The 27,946-nt window shown below is 50.4% G+C and overlaps 1 protein-coding gene across 1 annotated transcript in view; it reads right to left on the bottom strand.

Moving 5' to 3' along the window:
• Positions 1-2,748: 2,748 nt before the first annotated feature.
• MAP2K6 (mitogen-activated protein kinase kinase 6) overlaps positions 2,749-27,946 on the bottom strand; it is a 53,490-nt gene continuing 28,292 nt past the window's right edge. Inside the window, exons 4-12 of the mRNA XM_032706416.1 lie at positions 27,101-27,214; positions 25,371-25,490; positions 24,571-24,687; positions 24,081-24,132; positions 22,007-22,134; positions 21,299-21,376; positions 20,101-20,240; positions 17,388-17,433; positions 2,749-14,068 (exon numbers count right to left, since the gene is read on the bottom strand). Of these exons, the coding sequence (XP_032562307.1) occupies positions 13,991-14,068; positions 17,388-17,433; positions 20,101-20,240; positions 21,299-21,376; positions 22,007-22,134; positions 24,081-24,132; positions 24,571-24,687; positions 25,371-25,490; positions 27,101-27,214 (873 nt within the window). The 3' untranslated portion in view covers positions 2,749-13,990. The remainder of the gene's footprint in view (positions 14,069-17,387; positions 17,434-20,100; positions 20,241-21,298; positions 21,377-22,006; positions 22,135-24,080; positions 24,133-24,570; positions 24,688-25,370; positions 25,491-27,100; positions 27,215-27,946) is intronic.

The raw sequence follows: 27,946 nt of genomic DNA, 5'->3' as shown, positions 1-27,946 counted from the left end.
CAACAAAGATGGTTTAGTGATGTTTGCCATTAATAATTTGTTAAAGGTTCTGCCACTACATTTTCAATACCTAGAATAGAAGCGTGTTGGAAGAGACCTCTTAACATGCACGTGCTAAAACCAGTGGTTGGGTATTAAAATGGGATGTGCTTTGAGACTGGAAGTATTGCCAAGTTGTCTGTTTCTCTCATATCAGTTGGATTCAGAGAGGAAATGACACAGTATTAAACATCTGTATCTTTAACATTGATAATTACATCACCTCTAGGTGCAGTGGGTATTCTTCAAAAAATTTGCAATGCATTCAGAGATTTATAGAATCACAGAATGCTTTGGGCTGGAAGGGACCTTAAGCTCATCCAGTTCCACCCCCTGCCTTGGGCAGGGACCCTTCCACTAGCCCAGGTTGCTCCAAGCCCCGTCCAACCTGGCCTTGGACACTTCCAGGGATCCAGGGGCAGCCACAGCTTCTCTGGGCAACCTGTGCCAGGGCCTCCCCACCCTCACAGGGAAGAATTTCTTCCCAATACCTAATCTAACCCTGCCCTCTGTCAGTGTTAAACCATTCCCCCTTTGTCCTGTCACTATTATAATACTTCCAGCATCACTCTGTGCACTTCCAGCCCCAGAAAGCCAGAGAGGCAGAACTGTGACCAAGTGTGTTGGAGAGGCAACATGTGGCTTTGTAGCAGGAAACACCAGGGCAGTCTGGGAGAGCAGCAGTGATGTCTGCACTGGCAAGATCAGACACAGTTTGAAGAAAACCCTAACCACAAATCCTAACCACTCTATCCATGGGAGCTGCTACTGCAGGTGCTCCTCAGGGGTATGGAGAACCTGCTGGAAGGAACGAGTGCTCACCACCGCTGTGAAAACTGGGAGTGCTTCACCTGGCATATCTGCATTTTGGAAGCAAATATTACTGCCCACCCAGGGGGACCCCAAATGACAGGAGAAAAGAGACCATTGAGGGCAGTTCTGCTCAGTCACCAGGACCTCAACTTTCCCCCTTCTTCTTTTCCTCACGTGAGTGTGACGTTGGTTGTGTACACGTGAAGTAATGCAGGACATTATTTCACCATTTCACTCTCTGCACATATATATGAAATAGTAGGCAAGGGAGACAGAGGGAACACGATCTGCCATTTCCTCAACTCAAATAATTGCATTACAAAGCACAGCACAGTTCACATTATTGTGCCCTGTTCCATCAAACTCCCTCCCCAAGGTGCACATGTATCTCAGACTATTGCAGGGGTTGGCAGCTGCTTTGCTGTACTTCTTTTTATTTTTTATTTTTTTTTTCATCTTGGGGCTTTTAAAATTGATGGGAGGCTGAAGGCAAGAGCTGATGCATTGTAGATGACAACAAAAGAGGCTCCATAAAATTGCTTTTGGCATCTCGTGTGCGTTCCGTCTACATCTTATAAATTACTGCTGCACTGCAGCGATAAAAATAGGTTTGTATTTGGAATTGATTACAGTGAGATAAAGCCTTAATAAAATAAAATTAAATAAAAGTACCGATGCATAAATATTCTGAACACACAGGGGTAATTTGATTTGATAAAATAAAAGCATGGCTCTTAATTTCTCTCTTTTAAACAGAACACACACTCACATCCCGCAGCGCAGAGAAAACTTCAGCAGCTGTTTCCTTCAGGATTCTCAGAAACGGGTCTGTGCCTTCTCGCAGCTCTTCTCTTCAGACATTTTTATGGCACTCTCTGTATCCCCAGCATTCCCATTGCTGACGCAGGGCAACATTCCCCCTGTAATCCCAAAATGTTCAGCTGAGGCCACTGTGCTTCGTGCAGGGATAAAAGCTGACTCCTTACCTGTGCCCCTAGAAATTATTCTGTTAACTGGGCTATTGCTGTCCACAGCACATCGGTGCTTTCACCCTAACTGGGACTGCAGGATCAGCAGAGGGAGCTGGGATATTGTTTTCAGCCATTCTAATATAAATGGAAGGCTAATTTTATTTACAGGAGAAAGAGGGAAACAGCGATTCGTGTTTCGGCGTGACCCGGGCCAGGATGCTTTACTCAAGCAAAACGCTGTTTGACTCAGATTAATAAATTAAGGGTGAGCACTGGCTTTGCATCACGACAAAGGCAAACAGTCAACCTTTAAAGCAACGAGAGGCTTAATTGCAGATAACAGTGATGGGGCTGGCAGTGGAATCCAGGGCTGGATCCAGGACCCGGTGAAACACGGAGCAAAGCACCACATCTGTTCTCCAGCCCAACAGCTGCACAAAACCCTTCGGCCACGTCGCTGCAAGGTGCTGAGCCTCCAACCCCAACAGCACGGGGGGGTGCCCAGCCCTGAGCCCCACAGCCCGGGTGATGCCGGGCACGGGGCTGTGACCCCTTGCAGCCCCTTGCACCCCTCTATCCATGCTGGAAAGCCGCTTTTTGGGGGGGTGGGGGGCAGGAAGCCGCTGCTCTGGCCCCACCAAGGCCCTGCCAGCGCGGCGGCGGGAGCCGGGGCCGAGCCTTTGATGTGGGATGGACGGGATGTGGCTGCGCCTGCTCCCGCCAGCCGGAGCGTGGAGAGGAAAACCATCGGCAGCAACGCTCACAATTACCCCTGTGGAGCAGCCTGAGCATTCCTGAGCTCTCAGCAATGTATGATAAGCTGTTACAAGTAAGATGATCCTTGGAAAAAAAAAAAAAGCAGCACAAAGCGTGTCCCCCCCAAACAACTTCCCCCTGGGAAAAACACAGGTAGGCCGACAGCAGGTTACTTTTAAATTTCATTTATTTATTTTTGTGTACATTTCTCGTAATTTGACTGACATACCATTGCTATAAAGATGCCCTGCTCTTTGAATATTTCATCCAAGACCACTAGTTTCAAGTGTGGTTATGAAAAGTCACGGCAAACATATGACTGGAAAGAGGTGGTTGGTTTTGACTTCCAGGCAGTTGTTTGAAGCATTTCATAGATGCACACAATATTCAGCAGAACACACGCACACACAGTGCTGAGTTACACACACACACACACACACACACACACACACACACACATCTGGAAAACGGTTACAGTGGTTGAAGTTTCAAAAAGGTGTCCTGTCCCCTCTCTCAGCAGCAGTGAAAAACCTTTGGATATCCTGAGAAATAAAACCAAAGTGTAGTAAAGATGATTAACTTATTCCATCAGCAAGGTTTGGTGGTGGTTTGGTTTTTTTTTTCCCAAGTCAAATATATTTTCCCGATCTAATTTCTTTTTAAGTGAAGAAGGTGGGGAAAAGGGATCTGGGGTTAAAGAATAGCAGTTCAATTGTTCCAATATCCTTAATCCAGTACAATATGGATCCTAAAAGCATCTCAGTGAAACAACAACATGAAGTAGAAGCCCATCAAACATTACACACGTGGTCCTACTGTCAGTCTCCTATTACTGCTCATCCTCAGGAACAGAGCTGAGATGGATGAAGACAACACAGGTCAAGAGAAGGGTTTGAGATGGAGCCAGATGGAGTGGGGGTGAAGGCCAGGTGACCACTGAAGGACTCTAGAGCACAGAGAGGACCCTGAAGTTTGAAGTATCTGACTGATGAAACTGCACCTGGTTGGGGAGAGGGACAGGAGCTCGGGGTGATGGTCCATCCCAGCACGGGGCAGTGCTGGCTCTGCCCTGCTCCAAACCCTGGGCAAAGCCCCTGGGGACCTTCCCCAGCACTGACAGCCCCCTGTGTGCCATCTCACAAAGAGGTCAGCACCTCATTTCTTTCAAATAACACTCTCCAAGTTTGCTATCTCTGGGCCAACCCACCCTCTCCGAGACGGGGTTTGCGTTAGGACGCGGCAGTTTTGATTCTCACAAGGAAGGAATTTCCTCCACGAGGCTAAAAACTGAAAATCGCCCATGATGCACTGGATGCCTTCTCATCTGACACCACCTCTGCTGTTCCTGCCACCGATGTGACCCCCAGTGATGCTCCTGAGGAGCCCCAGAGCCGTGAAGGGCCCCGTGCCCTGCGCTCCCTCGCTGCCAGAGGGGTTGTGTGAGGTGACAGACTCTGAGCAGCGACGAGCACTGCAGAGGAAACGGGGCCAGCAAAGACTTAAGACAACAAAAACAAACACGAGGCAATTAAAAGAAGGACGGGAGATGTGGTCTGATGTACTTCTGCCAAGAAATAAATATTTTTATGTTGCCTTTTTTTTTAAAAGCAATTGCATTGTGGTTTTTTTTTTTTAAGCCTCCAAAATGGTGGAGTTACTCCCTGCACCCCCCCCAACACACACACACACACACACACACACACACTCTCTAATGCACATACTTTTCCAGCTTTGTAGAGCTACTGGATTTACTTTGAGACAAGTTTCTTGTGCATTTTGACAATTTACTTTGAGACAAGTTATTTGCAAGAAGGCAAAGTTCATGCATGGCTTTGACAGCTCCACTTTCTCATAAATGGTTTTTGAAAAGCAGAAAGCAAATGAGGGCCAAAGCTCCATTTAAAGTTCACCTCGGATGCCTGAAAAGCATTTATACCCACATCCTTCTGAGGTCCCTGCTTTATGAACTTCTAATGAATTCCACATTCTGCTACCCAACGTTTCTTATACACGGGGGGAAGAAAAAACAAACCAGAAAACCAATGCAAGCTGTCTGAAAACAGATGCACCACAGCATCCAGGCTGCCCAGGGAAGGGGTTGAGTCACCATCCCCAGAGGGATTTAAAAGATGTGTAGATGTGGCAGTTGGGGACATGGTTTAGTGGTGGCCTTGGCAGTGCTGAGTTTGTGGCCGGACTCGATGATCTTAAAGGTCTTTTCCAACCTAAACGATTCTGTGGTTCTGTGATTCTGCTATTCTTTATCAGAAAGGCTGGGGAGGCTTCTGAAGCAGCAGAGCACCTTTCAGAGAGGAGAAAGGGGATAAAAAGAACAAAAAGTGATGGTTTTGAGCCCCCAGTCCTGCTTCTCTCAGCCAGGTCACACCCACACGGGATTTCTCCTAGACGTCTCTTGCAGAGCAAGAAGAAGCTGCTCAGTAGTTGCTCCATCATTTCTGTAGGATTTGTGTCCTCCATCCCAGAGCTGACACTTGGCCAGAGGGTGCCTGGGTGTCCCCCCAGCCCTGCCTCAAAGCAATCCTGGCCACCTGAGCCCCCCTCCCCAAGGCTGAAGGCAAACTCAACAGAGAAAAGCCTGGCATGGGACTTGGAAGAACCAAGCACTTCACAAACCAGACTTTAATTTTCAGGTGGAAAATGATTGTTTTCTCAGAATTCCAGTGTGATTTTGGTTAGTGATATGACACAGAGCATTTCACCAGCTAAACTGAACCCTGGTGTTAGTCAATCCCCTCTCAACTGGTGCACCCAACTGGTGCTTCTCCTACTAAAAACTAAAGTGAGCAGGTTTCTCCAGAAGCCTCCAAGATGTTTAAAATACATTTTTTTTAAAAAAGACTCCTTATCCCCATCCCTAATTCTAGAGCAAATCAGGACACTAAAAAAAAAAAATAATCTAAACTGCTACAAATCTAATTTGAAATAATAATTAGCCATTACTGCCATCCCAGCTGTTAGGAGATACTACAGGGATTCCATATGGCTCAAGGGCAGGCTGGGAGACACCTTCAGCACCTCTTGGATAGTACCAGAAATGGATAAATAATAAATAATAAGAACATGAGAAAGAATAATCAGCCTTCCACATGTAAGGAAAAGCAGAGACTTTCACAGTTAGAAAACAAATGATGGTACTGTAAAAAAAATCCTAAAAATAAAAGTCAAATAAGGACTTGCATTACAGCAGGTTGGAAAGTCTTCTCCTTTCTAACATGTTCAGAACACACAGGTGCTTTCCCTGTGCCCTCTTCAATACCAGAGACCACTGGGCAGTGGTTGCTTTTCCACTGTGCTCATATTTTGGGGTTTTTTTCCTAGCAAAATTATGTAGAAATATCCTTGTTACAAATTTCCCACCATCTCGAGAAAAAGCAGATTTCACACCTTAAGACAGAAACTCTGGAAATTCCATAGATTGATGCTAAACATGGATCTTTGCCAATAAAACTGTAATTCCTTAAATTGAAAATTTTGGACGTTTTTAGAGGTTTGGGTTTTCTCGATGAGAAATTACAAGTTTTACTGCAACTCATTGCCAGCTTACAAGAAACTACATTTAGCAGCTTCCCCTTGATGTACTGCTATTAAAAAATAAATGCAAAATCCCAACTATTTGGTATGTTGTGACTATTTCTCCTGGCCCAGGGACAAATCTCACCAAGCACAAACTGCTCGAGTCACTGTTATGGAGCAAACAAAACAGTGGCCGAGCTCTGGAAATTCACTTTGCACACAGGTTATAAAGGGAATATCTGGAGTCAAATCCTGGTTTTGGTGATACTCTGTTTTGAACCCCAACCTGCCAGAAGCCCCCCAGAAGGCACAGTCCATGCTGTGGGTGTTTATATGCAAGACTCATGACTAAATTTGGGCTAAACATGGACGGAGAGCTCTGCAGCTGCACCTGTACATGGGAAAATTTGATCCTGGCTGAGCGGCTACGACAGACACTGTAATTCATCTCCAAACACACCTTTTTGGCTCTCACGAGGCACTTAATCTACATCTCTCCACTCTGGCTGTGTAAATCAAGGACACCTGGCCCTTCCTGGCTTTTCACAGCATCCATCCTGGAAAAAAACCCCACAGGGCTGAGCTGAGAAACACTGAAGGCTTTTGGATATTGTTCCAGGACACTCCAAGATGGCTGAATGTTCTTTCCTAGAGGGAAAAAACCCGAGACGTGGCAGACCCCGATACCTCCATCACACAACCTCTGGGGAAGTTGTCTCTCTGTGTGTTTTTGGAGGCCATGGACATTCCTGCAGCCAGGCTGCTCCTTCCAGCCCTCAGACATTGGCCCCCTCTCCCTGCAGCACTTATCTCCATCCACCTTCTGGCACCGTTGGATGGGTCACAGCCTTTTGGAAAGACCATGGTCTGCTCTCTTATTTTCTCAAAAGTAATAATTATCTGGGGTAAAACCAGACTGAATCTGAGCTGGCCTGAATTATTCCTGTAAGATAAACCAAACAGAAACTTTCCCGATCGGTTCAATAATGCTTGGGGTGTGTTTAGTCTTCATTCAAGAATTACACCATTCCGAGTTTCCTGGATTTAGCTAAGCCCAAAAGCGAAAGTAACAGATCAAAATACCCTGAAATAAAACTTCTAGGAAGGGTTTTCAGGTCTGGCTAAAGCCGTATAGCTCTGGAAATCGCCGAAAGGCGTCTGATCTTTTGAGATTTCCATCCCTACTTCCAGAGCATTTAAGGCGCTTCCAAGCTCTTCCCAGCTTATCCTCGCGGTACCTCACAGCCCCAGCTGGACTCCTGCCCCATCATTTAGAGAAAACCAAGAGCCTTTCGAGGAAGGAAAGGCGGCCCATCCCGGCTGCTGGCAGGGATGAGCCGCCCTGGAGCGACGCTGCCGCAGCTCCGGAGCCGCTCCGCTTTCCCACAGGGATTTTTCATGGAATGGTAGCGAAGCACGAAGGGAGAAGCTCTTGCTTCAGCTGGATACCTGCGGGGCAGCGAGTTCCTGGCTTGTGGCTTCCCTTCAAGCAGGGACTGGAGAGCACAGGCAGCTCCTTCCTCTCCCAAAGCCGAGCTGGCTGGAGGCCCCTTTCCCTTCCCTTCGCTCTGACCAACCGCCGAGAAAAGAGGCTGCCAGTAAAACCCCCGACAGTAAAACATAAGCCATGAGGGTGACTGAGACTGAGTCAGGTGTGGATGGAGGCAAAGGGCTTTTGAGCAACCCAGGGGGGCACTAAAGGAGGCCACGTCATAAACATCCTGCAGCCCCAAGTGCTCCCGCTGGAACGGCACTGCCGGCTGCGCAGGCCCCTCAAGGATTCGCTCGTCCTGGTGGCCTGGAAATTAGATATTTCCAGCATTAGGCTTGTCAGAGACCACCTTAAAATGTTTAGCCATTTCTCTCTCAGCTCCAGAGGCCTCTTCCCGTGCTTTTCCCATGGTTTAAGTGGGAGCTCAGCAGGGGAAGCAGCGACGCACGAGGCCACGCAGCAGCAACATGCCTTGGTTCACTTGTAGTTTTTTTCCCTGTGGGTTTCTTTTTGTGTTTTAGATTTTGCTTCCCTTGCTGGAGTTGGGGATGCAGTGACAACCTGGGACTTGTGAGCAAACCCACTGCCCCCAGATCTGAGCCTGAAGGAGCACATGGGGAAAGAAAGGCTGCTCTCAGCAGGCTGTGCACTCGATGGAATCCGTGGCTGTGTCCTGCCCTCTCTTTCTGCTCCTGACTTTCCCCTGGCAGGGTGGATTGGCACAGCTGCCTATCAGAGGACTCATTTTGCCCCTATGCCATTAAATCCACCACTAAATTTACTGCACTCTTTTAGACTCCTCATCATTTATACAGCACACAGGCCTTTGTGTCCAGACTGGCACCACCAGCTCCTGGCTGTGTCTATATGCATCTGCAAACACCTAAAAACTGAGATGCAATGAGCTTTTTCTGGCCCTATTTACTAACAAAATCCACTGTTTCCATGGTGTGGGGTTATGTGAAGGAGCAGTGTCCTTTCAACCTGTCACTGCTCAGAGAGCATCTCCTCCAGCCACGGTCCAGGAGAGAGAATCTCCCAGCACTGCCAGAGCACATGTCAAATTTCATATTCTCCATCTGCTCCAGTAAAGGCTGAGCTGAAATATTAATTAGGAGATCTGATCCCTTCTCACCAGAAACAATCTGGATTTTATAGCCCAGGCAGAGGCCAGCAAGGCAGACAAAGCTCTGGGATACATCCTTTGCTGCTGGTTAACGGCTTTCAAGGAAACAAGGAACCTGGTGGGAGGACACAGACTGTAAAACATGTGGACATCTGGTCTGCTCTGTCCACCCTCCATCTCCCCCATGCTCACCCCCCACCTCCTCAGTGCATGTTCAGAGCAGAGAGAGGCAACTCGTAACATAAACAGCCATAACATGGCAATAAAGATTAATGAGCAAAACTTGCCATTTTATGTATAATCCGTGGGGATTTACAATCATTAATCTTTATTAGTGTGTAATAACTGTTTAGACATTAAGGACAGATTCTCAGCTGGACAAAACTGGCCTTATTCCAGCCAAGCCAATGGAGCAATGCCAGTTTACACCCTCCGAGCTCTAAATGAGACCCATCCCATCTGTAGGAATCATATCACTGACAGTATTTCCCCAACAGCAGGGGCAGAGCAGTGAAGGCAACTATTTGTCTTTCCCTGTATCTGAAAAAGAGAGCTGCATGTGTCCAGGAAGCTCAACAATAGACATGTCAATAAACATGAGGAAATTCAATGAAAAAGCAACAGCAACAAAAGGAACCCCAAGGAGCAGGGAAGTGCATGATTTTTGAGGCAAGACTATAAGATCTGGTTTGGCAGGAGCGTAACTAAGAGGGATGTAGCAATCTTTGGCATGTGGAAGAGTGAAAGCACCAAGACAGGCTCCCAGAGTTCCTCTAAGAGGAACAAGATGGAAGAGAGAAAAAAAAAAAAAAAAAAGAGCATCTTGGCTGGCTTTTCTGAGAGAGGAGTTTGGGGGTTGTTTTTAATAAAAAAGAGGTCTATTAAACAAGGGAGCTGGTGGGAACCTTGTCTGAACTACATCAGAGCAGCCACTAAAGCAATGCTGTGTTGGCCAAGTGGGATTTCCTCTTCCAGAATGTCCAGGGAAGAAAGGAAATGTGCAGGTACATACTTGGCTTGTAGCAAGCATGGAGAAATCCCAGCTAAGGCTGTGCATGCTGGGGTCTGCCCTCAGCACCAGGCACTGCTCCCTGCCTGGGCAAAGGGTCTGGCAGCCCCTTCCCACCAAGGAGCAGCAGCACTGACCCGACAGCACGTGCTGATGGACAGGGAGATCAACTGCAAATCTTTTTAGAGAGCTTTTTCTGAGTAGTGACCCATCAACTGCCTCCTCCATCACACAGAGGAGGCCGCCTGCCTCCAGAAATGGTGTTCCACCTCTTCAACAAGTCAGAGCTGCCTCCTTCCTCACCAGTAAACCTGACACAAGCCAGGGAAAACACAGAAATACAGTACAGAGATATCTGTGTAAGGGTTTGTACACCTGGAAAAAACTCCAGAAGAGATGGGCATTGCACCCACTGCAGCAGCATGTACCTGGTGTTTAAAAACAGTAACCAGAAAATGCCCTCTTTCAGATTTAAGGGGGCAGTGGGCTCTTGGAGACCCAGAAAACAGCTTTCCTGCCAGTGACACTTCAGAGCTGTAGCAATGGCAAGGCCTCAAACATTCAGGAGACTGCAGGAACATCAAGAGCTGCATGGTAGGGGGAAAGAAGAGGATGAATATCATGCCCAGGGATACCCAGGGATGGGCTGTGCCTCTTTCCTGCAGCCCAGTAACCTGTGGCAGAGCAGAGAGACCCTCCCTGCCCTACAAAAGGCTCCCTGTGCTGGAATCCATCCACAGCTGGTCCAAGTCACAGCTCAGTGCTGAGCTCCAAAAGCTTTGCTGTCCTCCCTGCTCCCTGGTGGAGTTTGGGTTCTCTCAGGTTTATGGCATGAGACCTGTGTCTTTAAAAATCCCAGTTCAGGGCAATCCAACAGGCTGCCCACAGTCCTGTGCTGTGTGAACACAAAAGAGCTTTCTGAAGAACAGCTTTAAGCCTCAACACCTTGGCTGCTCAGGGGTTGGGACAGGCTTAATGTCCCAGCAACCATATCTGTCCAAGGCAAGGCTGTGCTTGTGTTACAGCCAAGCAAAGATCTGGGCAGTGACCAAAGGCTTTTCATCTCCACAGAGGTTACAATCAACTCAAAGAGAGAAGAGTCTGACTTTCATCTTGCAGCCCAGTGTTTTTGCAGAGCTTTTAAGCACACAGGAGTCTCTGGCTCTCCTCCCTGAGCCGAGGCCACCAGCTCAGGCTTCTCTCTAAGAAATGCCTGGGTCAGGCCAAGCTTTGTGTCCACACATGTCACGAGGGATGCAGGGACAGACCAACAACCTCTGCATTCTCCCCTCCACAGTGGTGATCCCTCAGATCACTGTTTTCATCCTCACACGGATCCACACTTACTCTGGGCTGACGCAAACGACTTTTAAAGGAACAAAGTCATGGAGAATGAGCAGGGAAGGGAAGTGATTTGTTGCCTGCCCTATTGTAATGTCATTAAAACAAAGGGATTAGAGGGCCCAAGCACAGTAAGAGCAAAAAGCATAAAAGCAAGCACTCAGCATGCAGTGTGGAGGCATGTAGGAATCCTTTTAGAGGGTTACTAGCTGCAGACAACACTGACATTAATTTTCTATTGGAAAACGCTGGTGACATTAATATCTGCTATTAATACTGAACTTTGACAGTATCTCATAAATTCAACCTGTCAATTACAATGGCACTGAAATAAAGGTGCTCTGAGGTCAAGGAGATGCGGTGTCCAAATGAGACTTATATTCCAGGAGAAAAGCGGCAAAAACAATCTTTAACAAAAGCATCAGATCCATATGTAGGAAAACCAAAGGGTGGTTTTAAATGTCATGTTTTTCAAAGCGAGAATTGATGCTGGAACCACGTCTATAAACTGGCTGGCTGGACTTTTAGCTGCAGCTGAGGACAATCAATCAAAACAGCTCTGCGACTCTGAGAAAGTGAGAGAGAGAAAACACACACACAGACACACCATGGAATATGAGAGGGCAGATTACGAGCCATGCGAGGCCTCTTAAAATTACACTGTGAAGTAAAACATCCTCGTGTTTCACCCGCCACAAAACGCAACCTGAAAGGTTCCCCTCGGCACGGAGCGGGATGTGACCGAGGGAGGGGAACCTCCTCCCCCAAAGTCTGCATGACCTCTGAGCTGCACCCCAATCCCTGCAAGCCCTCTTAGAGCCCCCCCCGAGGGGCACAAGGGTTGATAAACCCCCGTGAGCAAAGCTCTCCTATCTCTTCCCGTGTGGAGCTGCCCTGTTTTCGGGTTCACAGCCACCCCCGTGGGCACTGCCAACCACAGTTGTGCCGGTGGCAGTGGAAGCCCAGGCACTGGCGGTGTCTGTGTGCGCCTTCCAAAGCGTTGCTGTGTCCCCAGCACCAGAGGTGCCACCGTTGGGGAACCCCTACTCTTCAATTCTACCCTCCCCATCAGCCCTTCCAAGGGATCGCTTCCCAAAATACGCTCAGACTGTTCCGGAAGCCCAGCCCGCACCAGCGGAGTCTGGAGCCGCTAAACTGGGAGAGCAAGAGCTGGACCCCAGGCTGAGTTACCTCCTGCACAACAAATACTGCAGAGCAAGACTAGTTTCTAGCTGGGGTTTGACTCTGAGAGGCTGTGCCAAAGCAATGGGTGGGCATGGGAAGCGTGTGGAGGGGCAGGAGGCCCAGGCAGTGCCCTTCACAGGGCTGGGAGAAGGAGGCCAAGGCCCTCCTGGCCAGGAGAGGCAGCTGGGCGGGTGGGGCTCAGTCCAACAGCATTAAGCTGGAGCAGCCTCCCTCCAGCCCCACAACACCTCACAGTGCACAGTCCCCCCCTCTCTGGACAGTAACTGTGTGACCCAAAGGCTGAGTGATCTGTGTCTCCCTTCCCACCCCAACAGCCCCTGTTCTCCTGCCCTTGGCTGGCAGCTTTTCTCCAAGGACACGGCCAACAGCAACAAGCCCCTGGTAGGGATGGGCTGTGGTGTCCCTGCATGGTTTCCAGGCTGCAGCTCCCACAGGACACACCTGCAGCCCATGCCAAAGCCCAGTGCTCCTGCTGCCTTCAGCATCCCAGCCAGACCTGGACACAGCCCAAACCACGTGCCAGCACGGGCTCCTGGGGAGCACCAGCACTCCCAAAGTGTGGGCAAGCACGGAGGGATTGCTGCCCACACAGTGCCAAGGGCCCTAGAAACCAACTCTAAAGTATCCCATTTTTCACAGGTGTCATGCCATGCATCCTGTGATCCTGTCCCATCCGGAGAAGGAGAGAGGAACTCCTTTTTAGGCCCAAAGCAGCTCATCCCCAGCCCAAGGGAGCCTCGGGCACTGCAACGCTGCTGGGCCCACGGGCAGGTGGGCACTGACCACGCAGCCCCCTCCTCACCTTTGTGCAACTCATCTGACAACCTCCTTCCTTCTAGGGCTTTTGTCCCAGACACCATCCCAGCGATTCCCACTGCAGACCCCATAACCTGCCCGCTGTGAGGCCCTGGGACGTGGGGCAGGGGCTGTCCCAGCTGGGGGCTGGCAGTGCCCCCCAGGCTGGGCTCGGAGCGCGGTGTCCAGAGAAGGGGCACCGGGACCTCCCTTCCTTACACCTCACACTCTGTGAGAGCAGCTCGAGCAGCTGCGAGTCTTGCTTATAAATTCCTTTTACGATGCACATTAAATATTTTCCACAACAGAGACACTTCTCCTCTTCTTCCTCTTTTCCTCTGACACCTTTTCCCCCAGCGAAGCCCTGCGACTGCTGCTTGCTGTGGCCTCATTTAGCATCATCATCGTCACCACGCACTCATCCTCATATAAAACAGAAATCTATTCCATCAAGCACTTAACATAAATATTAAAATAATGGAAGGGACAAAATATAAATCTACATACAACTTCATGACTACCATAGCACCTATTACCATGACAAAGCAAATTCTGGTTCACGGGGAAGGGAAGGGGGATGAGGAGCAAGTTAGGAAGAGGGACTTCGACTGTCATTAAATATGTAAATCACTCTTTTAAATTCTTTTTTTTTTTGTTGTTTTGTTTTTGTTTTAAGGTTACCAACCTTATTAAAATTCATTTCACTAACCAGCTCGTTCTATGTCACTATGAATACCAAAGAACCCTTTAAAAAACTTCGGCGAGGTGGGGGTTTCTCAGAATAAAAAAACAAAACAAAACAAAAACACGGCGACTTTCTGTTGGTGCTTCCATGACAAGTCCTGCCACGCGCCCCTCCCCTGCACCCACCAGTCCACAGAAGGGCAATTCATTTACAAGTCCAGTTCTCAGTCTCCCAGGATGAGCTTGACAAAAGAGGCGACGTCTGTCTCTTTGGATTCGTGCAGGGTGAAGAAAGGATGTTGCTGGGAAAGAAAAGAGAGAGAAAACAGCAAAGTTTATTATTCATGATGCTGAAGATTGAACCAAAAACCTTTTCAGACAACCCTCTAGACAGTGAAAAAGGGTTTGGCATCAGCACCACAATATTGGGCTTTCCATGTTTGCAGCTGAGGCAAGTCAGGGAGCCCCAGGGGCCACTCCAGGAAAGCTGCAGAGCTGTGCTGCCCTCACGGACTCCTTCTAAGCCCTGGCCTGGCTGGGAGGGCTGAGCTGGGCTGCTCTCAGTGCTAAAACAGCGCCTCCATCTCTGGCACATTGTGCCCCTTGGAGCTCTGCTGCTCCTCCCAAGGCGGTGGTTACCCATCCCACCAGCTCCAGCAGGAGCAAGGAAAACCTTGCAGGAAGGCTGTCTGCAGTGGGTTTTCCCTCAGCTTCCTGCTTTATCTGTGTATTTACCCTCTGGTGACTTCTGAGTCTCATTTCTTCCCTGAATTGCTCCTATTTGCAGCAGGACATGGCTGCGTTACCCCAGCCACCGCACAGGAAAGTCATCCCGACTGGAAAACCATCCGCACTTGTGTGTTTAACTACTTAATCCTGACCAACATGGGGAGACATCCTGCCAGAAAATCTTGCCTACATTTCAGCACGAATGGAAAAATACGTGTAAGGACGGAAAACACAACCAAACACCCCCTGACAGCAACAGAAGCCCCTCTCAACCAGCACCAGCGACTCCCTTTGGTACCAGGGGCTGCAACACGTCAGCTGAGATCAGCCCACTCCCACCTGAAATCCCCAAAATGCTGCTTGACACCCACTGTCCTGGCAGAGAAGTGGATTTATTTGTATGGAGAGTGTCAGAGAGAACCAAAAGGCAGCCACTGCAGGGCTCACAGTGACCACTCTCTGTGCAAAGTTGGAGGAGCCCAGTTTGAATCCAGACCGTCTCATTTCAAGACAGGTTTTTAAAGACAATTTGGGATTTCCAGGGGTTTGTTGTTTTTTTTTTTTTTTTCAAGCTGCCCCCCCTCACCTCAGTCCCCAAGCACTGGCTGTTTCAATGATTGTTTGTGGCAGTGAGAAGAACAAAGAAAAGAAATTTTCCAAGGTGGGCTTGAGTGGAAAGTTATCGAGGCAGCTCTGAGGAGATGGGAAGCGACCCAAAGACACACCAGAAAGGAAGAGGAAGCACAATTATGTGGGAAACAGGGCTTAAATGGGTTGAGGCAAGGATCCAGGCAAAATTTAAGGTCTCCCTAGGTCAGACAGTCACAGGAATTGAAGCGTCCTGAATAACTCTGGGAGAGGTGACCTAAATGACCTGCCGTGTTATTATCCCAGCGTGATGCCGCTGCTTTCACAGCCCAGTGAAGTCACACCCAAAGCAGAGCTACCACAGCCTGGAAGCACCCCCAAGTGTGACATGGGTGGCAGCAGTGACCTGCAGCCCCGTGTCCCAGTGAACCCAACCCCTCTGCAGTGCCTAAGCCTGGCCAGAGCACAGAGCCCCCCGTGCCAGGCGGGATGTGCTCCACACCATGTGCAGACCACCGGCCCTGCAGTAGTTTCACGCTCCACTTCACCTGGGGAAGTGGGTTTGAAAATGAAATTAAGCACCCATATCAGTTTTCCTGATGCTCAAGATAGCACAGAGTCATATTTTCCATGAGAAACCTCAATTCCACAGGAAAGCAAGGGAGCAGTCTTGGTCTAAATGACAAGTCCAATCCAGTACCGCAACTTAATGCCATAAGAGAGAGAAAAAAAAACCCCAACAAAACAGCAACCCTCAACCACAGGACCTCACAACATTCATGTCAGCCATAAAATACCACAGCATTGAGATACTCCAGAGAGGTGATCCAAGAACCTAATTCAATAGAAATGCACTCGCTTGCCAGTGGGAATTAATGCTGCAACAGACGGAGCTGCTTCGGTGAACCTTTTTGATAAAAGGCCATTTGGCAAAGTTCAGAAATTTGCTTAAAATAAATATATGTATTTATTCAATAATATACCAAAAAAAGGTGGGTTTTTTTTTAAGAAAAAAAAGTCATAAACCTCGGGCCTCCCTTTGTTTGAAACCAGTATTTGGGCAAACTGTGTGTCAATCAGAGCTATATATAGTCTAATTGAATTATAGGGCCCAGCACGAAATGCCACGGGAATTATTCATTGCTCACAACTCAGGTTCAAGAGGTATGTGGATTTCCAGCATGACCTGCAGCCAGAGCACCCTAAACCCTGGCACCTTCACCCCTCTGAGCAGACAGCGTGAGGTGACAATGACACTGATCCTCTGGATGGCCTGTCCCAAGAATTACAGCTCAAGGGATACCAATGCCTGAGGAATTTCTGCAGCAGTTTCCAGCCTTAACCCAGAAGATCTTGCCAGTGGCACCAGCAAGGGGTGGGAATGTAGGGACAAGCAAGCATTTGGGTCAGGATCTTCAGGAACAACAAAGTTAGGCACCTTCCTGCTTTTAGCAAGTTGTGAATGAGGTGAGAGTGAAAAAAAGGACTAGATGCCTACAGGAGTGAAACACTGACTTTCTGAACTCTCCTGCTTGTTACCATCTTTTAGGAGCACCAGGATCAATACCAGAGAGTCAGGAGAGAGAGGCCATGAAGCTGTGGAGCCCTAGCAGAAAAATTTGCCTAAAAGAACCTGTTCTTGCCAGCTGCAGCCCAGAGCAGTGGCTGAGCAGACATCAGTGTCTGCACTGGGAGCTCACCCAGAGCCCTGCCCTGCCCTGCCCCGTCCCCAGCCTTTATTGGCCTCTTCTTCCTCAGTTATTCCTCTGTCCCAGACGTGCTCCCAGCAAACAGTCTCTAAGCAGCAGATGAAATTCAATAACCGGAATTATTACTCACAGACTCGTCTCTGTCCCCAACATCCAGGAATTACTCTGTCCAAAAAGTCTCCTCTCCAAGGCACCATGGCAGTAAAGCCCAGGGCACTCAGCTCCTGCAGCCCATGTGGAGCATCCAGGGCACACTGAGGTGTCTGAATCCATCAAACAAACCCAAGAGGAGGATTTTATCCTCACTGATTCTTCACAGCCTCATTCTTTTCCCTTAGCAGATCTATTACCTGCTTTTACCAATTTTTCTCCCTTGATCTGACTGGAAAAGCACCTGAATGAGATTTCAAAGAGCATCTCTGACTGGCAGTCACCCTCACAGTACCCTGAAGTGTCACAATTCTCACGTCTGTTTTGAAAAAGGAGATGCTAAGCATCCCAAATCCTCATCACTACTGGAATCCCTGCCTTCAGCATCTCACTGTAACCCACTGCAGCTCTGAACCAACACACTGCTTGATGCAGCCACACTCACCATAAGCTCTGGGTATGTTGGCCGTTCTTTGGAATTCTTCTTCAAGCTTTAATGGAGAAAAAAAAAAAAAGAAGAAAAGATTAAAAGTTACACTGTGTGTGTAATTTAAGCTATAAAATTATATCATGAAAAAAGCAAGGTTTCAAGCCCCTGGAGAATAAGTTCAGCTACTCATCCATGCTGAGCAAACTTAAACCTTGAGGACAACTCAGCCAACATGATCAAGGCCAGTCAGATCAAGCAACACAGGGCTGGGTACACAAGTGCTTTGAGCTCAAGGTCAAACAGGACCTGGAGACACCATAAACAGCAGTTAAGACGCTGCCTGTTGCTGGTGGTCAGGCACAACCGGGTTTTTGGGTGCCCTGCAGTAGGCCAGTGACTAAGGGAATGGATACAGCCTCCAACCTCTGACTGGGAGCAGTGACTGAGTGGCTCCAAAACACGTGTACAACTATTTATTTATCCCTGTGCCGTTATCAGCGGGGACGGTTCCATGGGACATCCTTTTTTCCTCCTCTCCTACAACAGATGGCTCTGGAGGGTTGTAGCTGGGAGCTATTTTGGTTTCCCTCCAGCAGAAAATAGCTTTTTTTTTAAAAAGACAGGACGTAATCTCTACTCACTTCCTGGCAGTGTATTTAGGGGAAAGACACTTGGAGCAACTTGAAAAGATCTTCACACACGTACACGGCGGTGGCGGGGAAAAGGTGTCACACTGAGCAAAACAAAAGTGAGAACCTCGGCGATGATAAGTCGCTCCTCTGCTGGGATTTGCAGGAGCCCAGAGGAAGCAGGGGACACACACTGAATAGATATTTCCTGCTTGCTGTGTGTAGAGGGCTCGTGTTCAGTGTCATGTTGTGAATGGACAGAGGAACCGAGGGCCGATACGTGCCAACACCGCCGAGCTGAAGGTACGGGATGTGTCACATCCTCTGAGCCCCAGAGCAGCCCCAGCCAAGATGACAAGGTGAATTTCAAGGTTAGGTGTGCCCAGATTTGGTATAATCCTCTTAATTTAGACCCTCTGTGAATAAAAACCTTGCTCCTAGGTTATTAATACCAGGAAATCTGGTGACAAATTACTGAAATCAATGTAAATTTTCAGGAATTAAGAGTCATACTGGGATCTGATCCTGACTCAGACATCCCAGGAACCTTCCTGCAGTGGATACAGGTGATCAGACTTCACTGCCCCAGGCAGCAGATGGATTAGACATAGAACTGAGCCAGGCTTGATACACTGAGTGGATGTGACCTGGTTTGGTGACAGAAGAAATTCTCAGACTCCAGCAAGGCAAAACCAGTGCAATCTGCAGCCAAACTCCCTGATTTGAGTCCATGCCACAATGCTGGCGTTGACAGATCTTCAGTGGTCCTGAAGGGCAGGATTTGCAAAGAGAGGAATCGCCACATGCTCCCCAAAGTGGCCGTGGATGTAACTCCTAAGCCAGCCACAGCCTGAGCTGCAGGACACTGGGCTTGCAAGAGCAAATCACTCAGTGAGGAACAGCCTGCCTGGCACACACAGGCAGCTTGGCAATAACAACCAGCATGGGAGAACAGCAGCTGGTCCAAAACCTCAGCGTGGGCCTTGCGAGAACGGTGGGCATTTTGGGAGGGGGTTTTTCCGAGGCAGCTCCCACCTCTGCAGACACAGAGCAGTGTGGGCATGGCAGGCATTCCCCAGCACGGGTCGGTGGGGAGGCGAGGAGCTGAACCACGGGGACATGAAAACATGTTTGGACACGACTCCCAGGAATCCGAACGCCGGCACTGAGAGTCCCCGGGCAGGAGTGGCTGCTAATCCCCTTCCTGGGTCACGGCAGAGCCGGCCGGGCTCTGGCCCCGACCCTGGCACTGGGGAACAGTCTCACATTTCTGTATTTGTCGATGTGCCGTCCTTTCTTGGCCACCACACAAACCCACCATCCACCTGCCAACTTGGCAGGCGGCGCGTGGCACTGCAGTGCCTGGAAAATCCAGCCACCTCCCCGGCGGTTCCAGGGAGCTGGAGGGAGCGGCAGTCAGGAGCTGCAGGGCAGCTGCCAGCTCTGTGAACCACGGGCTGAGGGCAGCTCTGAGCCTCCCTGGGCGCTGCAGAGCCGGAGCTCTGCACAGCTCTCACAGCTCCAGACAGCAGCGTCTGCTCCAGCCCCATTCCTGCGCCGCAGCCAAACTCTCCCGCTGCTTCCAGCGCCGAGTCCCGTGGAAAGCAGAGGAGCAGCTGGAGGGCCTTGGGAGCGGGGCAGAGTCTGACAGGGGCCACCACAGGGCAAGCTGCCCTCAGAGCTGTGCCCCCTGGGAGTGGAAGCAGAAGGAGGAGGCCATTCCATATCCTGCTGCCCCTTCCAGCCGCAGGGATGTGAGGGGGCTGGAGGAGCCCCCTGACTGCACCTGCCTGTGCACACAGGAACCCTGTGCTGCTGCTGGGGGGGCAACCAGAGCCTCCTAAACCCCTTCCTCCTCCCCAAAACAAACCAAGCCTGTTGCTCACCACCTCAGGCAGGCAGACCCTCACAGCCACCATCACCACTGCTCTGCCCACGCAGTGCCAGGCGCCCACCGGGCCCAGCGAGGGCACATTCTGCCCAAAAACCGGGTTTGTACCCCCAGGAGCTGCCTGTGGGGACAGGGGTGCAGGGTGCCAATGGGCAGGTGTGCCCCCCAGCCTCCCCCCAGCACGGCAGAGGCCGGGGAGGTGTTTTACCATTGCGAGGTAAAATCGACGAACTCCGCTGAGAACTTCTCCGCTGGGAGCTGCGGCGACGGCTCCTCCACCACCTGCTTGAGCTGCTGGAAGGGCGTCCCCCAGGAGTCGTAGGGAAAGCGCAGGATGGCCAGCTCGATCTGGGGACACACGGCCCACACCTCAGGACTGGCGCTGGACACCCCACAGCCCGCCCGCCCCACGGATTTTGGACTCCCGTGTGCCCCACCCTGGGGTGTGGGGTTTTTTTTAGGTTCCACACAAACTGGAGGGCTGGATCACCTCTGCTATGGAGACGGGCTGAAAGATCTGGGATTGTTCAGCCTGGAGATGGGAAGGCTCCAGGGAGATCATAGAGCCCCTTTCAGTGCTTAAAGGGGACTCACAAACAGGAGGAAGAGTGACTTTTTACATGGGCAGATGGTGATAGGACAAGGGGGAACAGTTTTAAACTAAAAGAGGAGAGAGATAGATTAGAAGTTAGGAGGAAATTCTCCCCTGTGAGGGTGGGGAGGCCCTGGCACAGGTTGCCCAGAGAAGCTGTGGCTGCCCCATCCCTGGAAGTGTCCAAGGCCAGGCTGGATGGGGCTTGGAGCCACCTGGGCTAGTGGAAGGTGTCCGTGCCCATGGCAGGGGGTGGAACAAAAGCAGCTTTAAGGTCCCTTCCAACCCAAATCACTCTATGATTTCCTCACCACCCTGGCCATAACATCTTGCTTAACCTCCCCTAGCAAAAGGGAGAGGCCAGAGGAGATCCACATGGATCCATACTCAATTCCCTGTTACCCCCATGTCCGACATCACCCGGGAAAGAAGTTAAAACCAGCCCCACACAGCACAGGGTAACTGTGCTGTAAAACGACTTTGTGAGCAGATGGATTCCCCCTAAACACTGCGTGGGAGACACCCCCCATCCCTGCTCTCCCGAGGGGGACTCTGCTAATTGCTGAGTGCTGGGAGGGCGTCTTTGTGCTTGGACTCCAACCTGCTCCAGGCACCAGACGCCTGTGCCTTAGTCCATGCTGCCATCTCCTGGCAGCTGCGGCAGCCAGGAGCTCACAAAGCAGCTTCATCCTCCTTCCCTTCAACCCTTCAGCACATTCCCTGGTCCCCCCAGAGCTGTATTCCCATTCCCAGCCCGCCACCTTCCCAAGGAACCGGTGCCACCGGTGCCAGCAGGGCTGTGGGGTCACCCTACCATGGTGATGCCCAGGCTCCAGATGTCGGATTTGACACTGTACCCCTTCTGGTTCAGCTCCGGGTTGATTCTCTCAGGCTGTGAAGAGAGACAGAGGTGGGTGAGGAACAGGGATGGTCCCAGTGCCATGCCCACACCCAGGGCTCACCAACCTCAGGTGGGGCTTTTAGCACAGGACCCCTTTGCCCACAACACCAGGCTGCTCTCTTGGTTGTTGTGGGGCCAAACCTGGTCTCCCCATCCTCACCAGTAAGGGCAGGCAGTGAAATGGGTCACCAGAAGCAGGTGGCACCTGCACCAGGGACTGGTGTGGTGGAGGTGATCTGGCACAGCTGGCACGGAGGGGTGACAAGCCTCAGTTCTCCAGGACTGTTTTCACCCCATGCAAGTGCCCCACAAAGGGTGAAGCCTGAGGGACCCAATCCCTGGGGACTGTTTTTCCTCCCAGATGCCAAGTACTATTGCCCCCACGAGGCAAACACACGAGAAGGAGCAATTCCAGAGCCTTTCCCAAGGTCACAGGGAGGTGAGAAGGCAGCAGGAAGCTGTGCCCAGGAGACCCATGAGATCCATCTCCCTCTCTGCCCCTTTACAAGGGATACATCTTCCCAAAGGAGTTCCCAGAGCACATGCCAGAGGCTGATCCTTCCCCCCGAGCTCAGGTTCCTTTGGCTGCTCCCCACACAGCTTCTCCACAGCTCAACTTACAGCCATGTAGGGTTTGCATCCTGCATCCATGGTTTTAGCAACCGAGTCGACGAGGTAACCGCTAATGCCGAAATCGCACATTTTCACCTGCCCCTGCGTATTGATCAACACGTTAGAGGGCTTTACATCTGCAAGAAGGAACACAGACCACAGTCACTGTCACACGTGGGTGCCTGGGCCAAGCCAAAAACAGCTGAAGAGCTTCCTATCAGCAGAGGGCACCCAAGGAGCCCGTGCAGAGCCCCGAGCCTTGGACACGCCACAACCCCGCTGGCTGCAGCTGCTGCATGTTCAGGTGACAACCCATGGGCCTGTCACGCGTTCAGGTGACAACCCCACAGGCCTGTCACGTGTCCTGACAGTGTCCCTTCACTTGCAGACTCCCCTCTCCAGTTTGGGGAAGCAGGAGGTGACCCTGCACGTAACCACCCCATCCCACTGCACGTGGGAAGGCCACAGACATTGGAGCAGCTCCATAGGGCTGGGGGCATCTCCATGGGATGTCTGCAAAGGGCTGCAGCTCTGGCAAGCCCCCATGGATCTGGCCTTGTGCCAGCAAAAGGAAAAGCCATGGAGGAAGCATGAGGAGTGGGCAGGAAAGGGTGAAAGGGAGCAGGGGGCGCAGGGAAGGAGGGAGCTGTAACTAAGACAAGGACCAAAATGGGCTCTGATTTTGAGGATCCCAGGCCTGGTGGCAGCATGAGCAGCAGCAGGTGTGTGGGTGCTCCACACCTTATGGAAATCAGGCCAGTGTCTCATCTATTTATTACTGCCAGATTTATCTGCTTCCCATCACGGCCTCACAATCCCTGGTGTGTTCACACTTGCAGCACGTTATAATCCCCATCAGAAAGGGAAATAAAGGCACAGAAAGATGCCAGGAAGTGATATCCAGGAGAGCATGGAGTTGCTTTCCTGCACAGCAGACAATTGCTCCATAAGGATAATCCCAAATGAAATCCCAACACAGCAGAGGTGACTCCAAAGGGAGCAATCCTTTCCCTGTTGCCCCCCAGAAATCCCAGGTCTCTTCTCCTCTGTCTCCATGTGATAAGTTATTTAATACAAGGCTGAAACACTATCTGAAGGAGGCCAGAAGCTGCTTTTGAGTCCTGCTTATTAGAACTGGGTGGTTTACAGCTCATTAACATCTGCTCTCTGATCAGCATTCTGCAATCAAAACCCTGAGGTATGAGATCCTCACCCATCTGTTACTAGGCTGAAATAAGATAATTTTCAGAGAAAATCAAACAAGTAAACAGAAACAAAAGCAGCACTTTCCACCTCCTGTAAATGATACAGAGAGGGCAGAAACTCAACTCCCAGCCACAGGCAGAATGTACCCAGTGTGGCTGCCTGCTCCAGCTCAACTCTGCTGCTTCAGATGCTCCTTCCCAGGCACTCACACACTCCAGGGAGGGCTTTTTCCTCCTCGTGACAAATCGAAAATGACCCTTTGAAAAATAAAGGTGTCAAGCAGCAACTTCAAATTTGCTTCTTTCTGTGTTCATGGCATCTGTGAGATGCTCTAGAGGGGAAAATGTCAGAAGAGCTTAAGGAGGGTATTTATGATTTCACTGGAGGCTATTTTAGCTATCAAACTGCTCTGCTCCACCAGTGCTCAGGGAAGCTCAGGGAAGGGGAGAGGATGGGTAGATCACTGCATGAGGCATCGCTCTGGCACGGAGATGCCTCTCCCTGCACATCAGCACAGAACTGGGGGAGAAACCTTGGCAAAGCCCGGTCCAAAGCTCACCAAGGTCAGGAGGAGAAGACTGGCTGAATTTCACAGAGGTGCTGAAGCAAACCATGGATTTAGGGAAATGGGGCAAGCAGCACAACCAGGCTGGAGCTCACTTCTCCACCTCAGGGAAAAGCTGGGACCAGCAGGCAGTTTCCAGCAGCCATTTCCTCTGACTGGGTTTTGCTGCAAGTCATGAGATGCCAGGGAACATTTTTGCTGTCAAAGGCCCATTTTATCTGGGGTGTTTTGGGAGCCCTTGCCAGGCTGAGAGCAGGGCAGACAGACAGACAGACAGCCCAGCATGGCCAGGGCTGTGTGCCTGGCACTCACCTCGGTGGATCACGGAGAGCTTACTGTGGAGATGTTCTAGTGCTTTTACAATCTGAAACAACAAATGCAGAGTCAATCACGGCCGGCAGCACCTTGGGGAGGAGGAAATGACATCTGGCTTCACCCCACCAGACCTGCCTGGAGGGTTTCCCACAAGTCCTGCAGCCTCCCAGCAGCCCAAGGTGACAATGGGTACCCAGGGATGTCCCAGGACCCTGATGAGAAGGCAAAGGAGCTGCAGGACCCTCCCCACATCTCATGCTGTGTCGTCTCTTCATTACATGTACAGGTACTTTTTGGATTATTTACAGTTTATAAATAACATCACCTCAGACCTGATCCTGGAAGCCAGCTGGGAATGGCCACATGGGCTGTGGCCCATGGACCATGCTCTTCCTGGTGCAAACAGAGCAGGGAGCTTGGGTCATGTAGGACTTGGTTCAGAAGGGAAACCCCCTTTCCCTCCCCTCCTCACCCTGCTAATACTCACAGAGACGGCGATTTTCCCCAGGATGTCCTCGGGAATCGTCAGGCCTTTGTCAATGACATGTTTGTAGAACTTGTCCAGTGAGGTATCCATCAGCTCCATGCAAATCCACACGTCTCCCTGGAGAAAAAAGCAAGCAGATATCTGCCTACTGGAACCAAGCATCCTTTCCTTCCTTGCTTTCCTTTCCTGTCCTGTGCAGGTTTTCCTTTCTTTCTTTCCCTTCCTGCCCTGTGCAAAGCTCTTTGGCACTTGCCCTTTGCTGACCTGTTTGCCTCTTCCCTGTTCTTTTAAAACTCATTCAGCAGAACTGTACTGGGCTTTCTTTTCCCTGCTCTCCAGCTGGAATTAGGTGCTGTCCACATTCCCTACCATTTAGGGTGTGTTTTTTGCTGTCTTTTTCCCAAAGCAGAGTCCTGGTGATTTAGGAGCCTAGAAAGTTATCGGAACTCAGGCTCCTAATGCCCAGCCAGGAAAAGTTCAGCTCTGCAGGGTTATGCTTAAAGCTCTTCAATAAATCCTGCTTCTCAGAGCTTTCCACATTTTCCCTCCCCATGGCTTTCTCATCCCAAGCCAGGGTAATATTAACACCACAGGACCAGGCTGTGGGCTGGTGGCCTCGGTGCCTGGATGCCCCCAGCACTAAAACTCACTTTATGTGACAGATCCTAGGCCAGGATTGAGCAAATCCATATTGTACCAAGTCCTGTGTTTAGATGGACATTAAACCCCTGGCACTTGGAGGGATGGGAATTCAGAGCCTGGGAGAAGGGGCAGCAGGGCTCAGCCCCAGGATTCCGTACCTCTCGGAAAAGTGCCCCGTAAAAGGTGACGGTGAAGGGACAATCCACTGTCCTCATGGAGATATCCAGGTCCATCAACAACCTCTTCTGCTCCTGGCTGTTCACCGTGGCTCGGATCCGCTGGAAGACAGGGAGTGTCAGTGGTGGCTGCCAGCACCTGGGTGCCACGGCCACACCAGGGCTGGCCACTGGGCCCTCACACCCCCCCGACCCTTCAAGCACATCCCCTGGGCCCCCCTGTTATCACACAGGCACTTCACAAGCCCAGCAGGAGCACAGGGATCCCCCCTCTTCCCTGTAAACACCTCTCTTTGCAACAGCCAAAAGAAATGAGTGTTGGCAGAGGAGGCAGGAGCAGGAGATCAGACTGTAGGCTGGTGGAAAGCTGTGATTTTAGAGCTGCAGTGGACATCTGTTACATCAGGGCTCCAGCCCTGCACCAGAGCATGGAAAATGGGCATTTCCCAGTCTCCCAGGAAGAGATGTCATTTATGGGATATACCTGGAGACCCTCAGCTGGGAAATGCCACAACAGGGCATGACACAGTCCAGCATGGGTCACACACAGATTCCAGGCTCCCTGGCCAAAGCCCCTCGGGGCCAGTAACGGGACAGAATTAAACTGTTCAGCATCACAGGTGGCCTGAATGCTCCTGCCATACCCTGTTCAGATCTTCCATCATACTCACAGGCATTTTTTGCACTTTGGTGACCACCAAAGCAAACAAGAAGACCAAATGCAGAGCACAGAGGCCCTGAGGAATGTCCCACCCAGCACCCACAGCAAAGTCTATCCACAGCTGAGGAGCCAAGAGTTTTCCCTCAGTTTGCTCACAGCTTCCAATTCTGCATCTCTTTTTTTTCTTATTCAGAAAGGAAACGTGAGGGAAAATTCAGCCAAGCAAAAACTGGTCCTACCCAAACTACAAATTTTCCCATGACCATTTCCCTAAGCTCCAAATTTATGAGTCTAAGCTGTTGTTATGAAAACTTTTCATAATAGCACCTACAAGCCTGCCATGGATCAGGATCCCACTGCAGCAGGCAAAATGTGAAAATCCCAACAAAAATTTCCCCTTCCAAATAGCCTAAAAAAAAGCCCCAGACAGAGAAAATTCTCTTATGCAATTGAATTTGCTCTTCTTTACAAAGTGCAGAGCCCTGAGTCTGAGGGCACAGCTACATCAGAAAAAAAGTACGTATGTTTAAAAAATTATGGCAAAGAGAATTCTAGGGAGACAGGGATATTGTGGATGAAGGTGAGTGACTGATGCACTGCAGTGCTGGAAACACACTGAGCATCACAGTTTTAGGACACACCCCTTGGCTGAAAGGCCTGAATGTCTCTGAGCACTTTTTGAGCCCCTCGAGCTCAAAACTGTCCTGGGGGTTTTTTTTGACTGCTATTTTTTCAGACCATCAGGTGGACTGCTTTTCCATGCTGCCAGAAGGATCCAGGACAGCAAGATCCACCCTGAGTCAGACTCCTGAGGAGAGATGGCCTTCAACATTAGCGAAGGGAAACACTTTGGCTGAAGGCTTTAAACCAGCAAAGGAACTGCAGAGAGTAAAACACCGTTAGAGAATGCCTGCAGAAAGAAGAATTTCACGAGGAAAGAAGCAAAGCAAAGGCAGTAAATGTCAGCAAAGCACGTGTGAGAAGAAGTGAGATGAGAGCTGTGCCCACACACCCCGACAGAGACACGAAGCCCCCCAAAGGCTCACTCTACCTTCACTGCCATGATCTGCCCGCTGGGCATGTGCCGCATCTTCTCCACCACCCCGTACGCACCTCGTCCCAGCTCGGAGATGGGCTCCAGGTCATCGGCCTTCACCTCAAAGTTCTGGGGGAGAAAAAGCAGCAGGTGGCCATGGCTGTGCAAGGGGAGAAATGCCCCCCAAACCCAGCCCTGCCCGGGACATCCCCTCACCCTGCGAGTCCCCTCCCCAGGACACACAATCGCAGTTCCGCAGGGTCACAGAGCCATGGAGTGGTTTGGGTGGGAAGGGACCTTAAAGATCATCCAGTTCCACCCCCTTCCACTAGCCCAGGTTGCTCAGAGCTCCATCCAGCCTGGCCTTGAACACCTCCAGGCATGGAGCAGCCACAGCTTCTCTGGGCAACCTGTGCCAGGGCCTCCCCACCCTCACAGGGAAGAATTTTTCCCTGATATCCAATCCAAACCTACTCTCTTTTAGTTTGGATCTATTCCCCCTTGTCCTATCATTACATGTTCTTGTCTTGTCCCTCCCAGTCACCTTCAGCCTCTCCATCCTGTAAGAGCTGGGATGGAAAACACCACAGCAGCTTCTCCCCTGGGAATCATCATCAGTCTTATTTTAATATTTCTTTTTCCTTCCACCCTCTCTCCCCCAAAGCAATCATGGAAATATCTCCCAGGTTTTTTAAGGCCTGTAAAAGCTTATTTCTCCAGACCTGCATATGGGCCAAATACCAGCTGAGTGTGTCCCATTTTCACACCACAAAGGATTTATTTTGTCTTTCATCTATTTCTCCTGGCCTTACCCAAAGGATGACTTTGTTTGGACCCTGCATCCCAACCTGCCCTTCTCCC

Source organism: Chiroxiphia lanceolata, chromosome 19 (assembly GCF_009829145.1).
Source record: "Chiroxiphia lanceolata isolate bChiLan1 chromosome 19, bChiLan1.pri, whole genome shotgun sequence".
NCBI classification, from domain to species: domain Eukaryota; kingdom Metazoa; phylum Chordata; class Aves; order Passeriformes; family Pipridae; genus Chiroxiphia; species Chiroxiphia lanceolata.
This window is presented reverse-complemented; position numbering and strand designations above follow the sequence as displayed.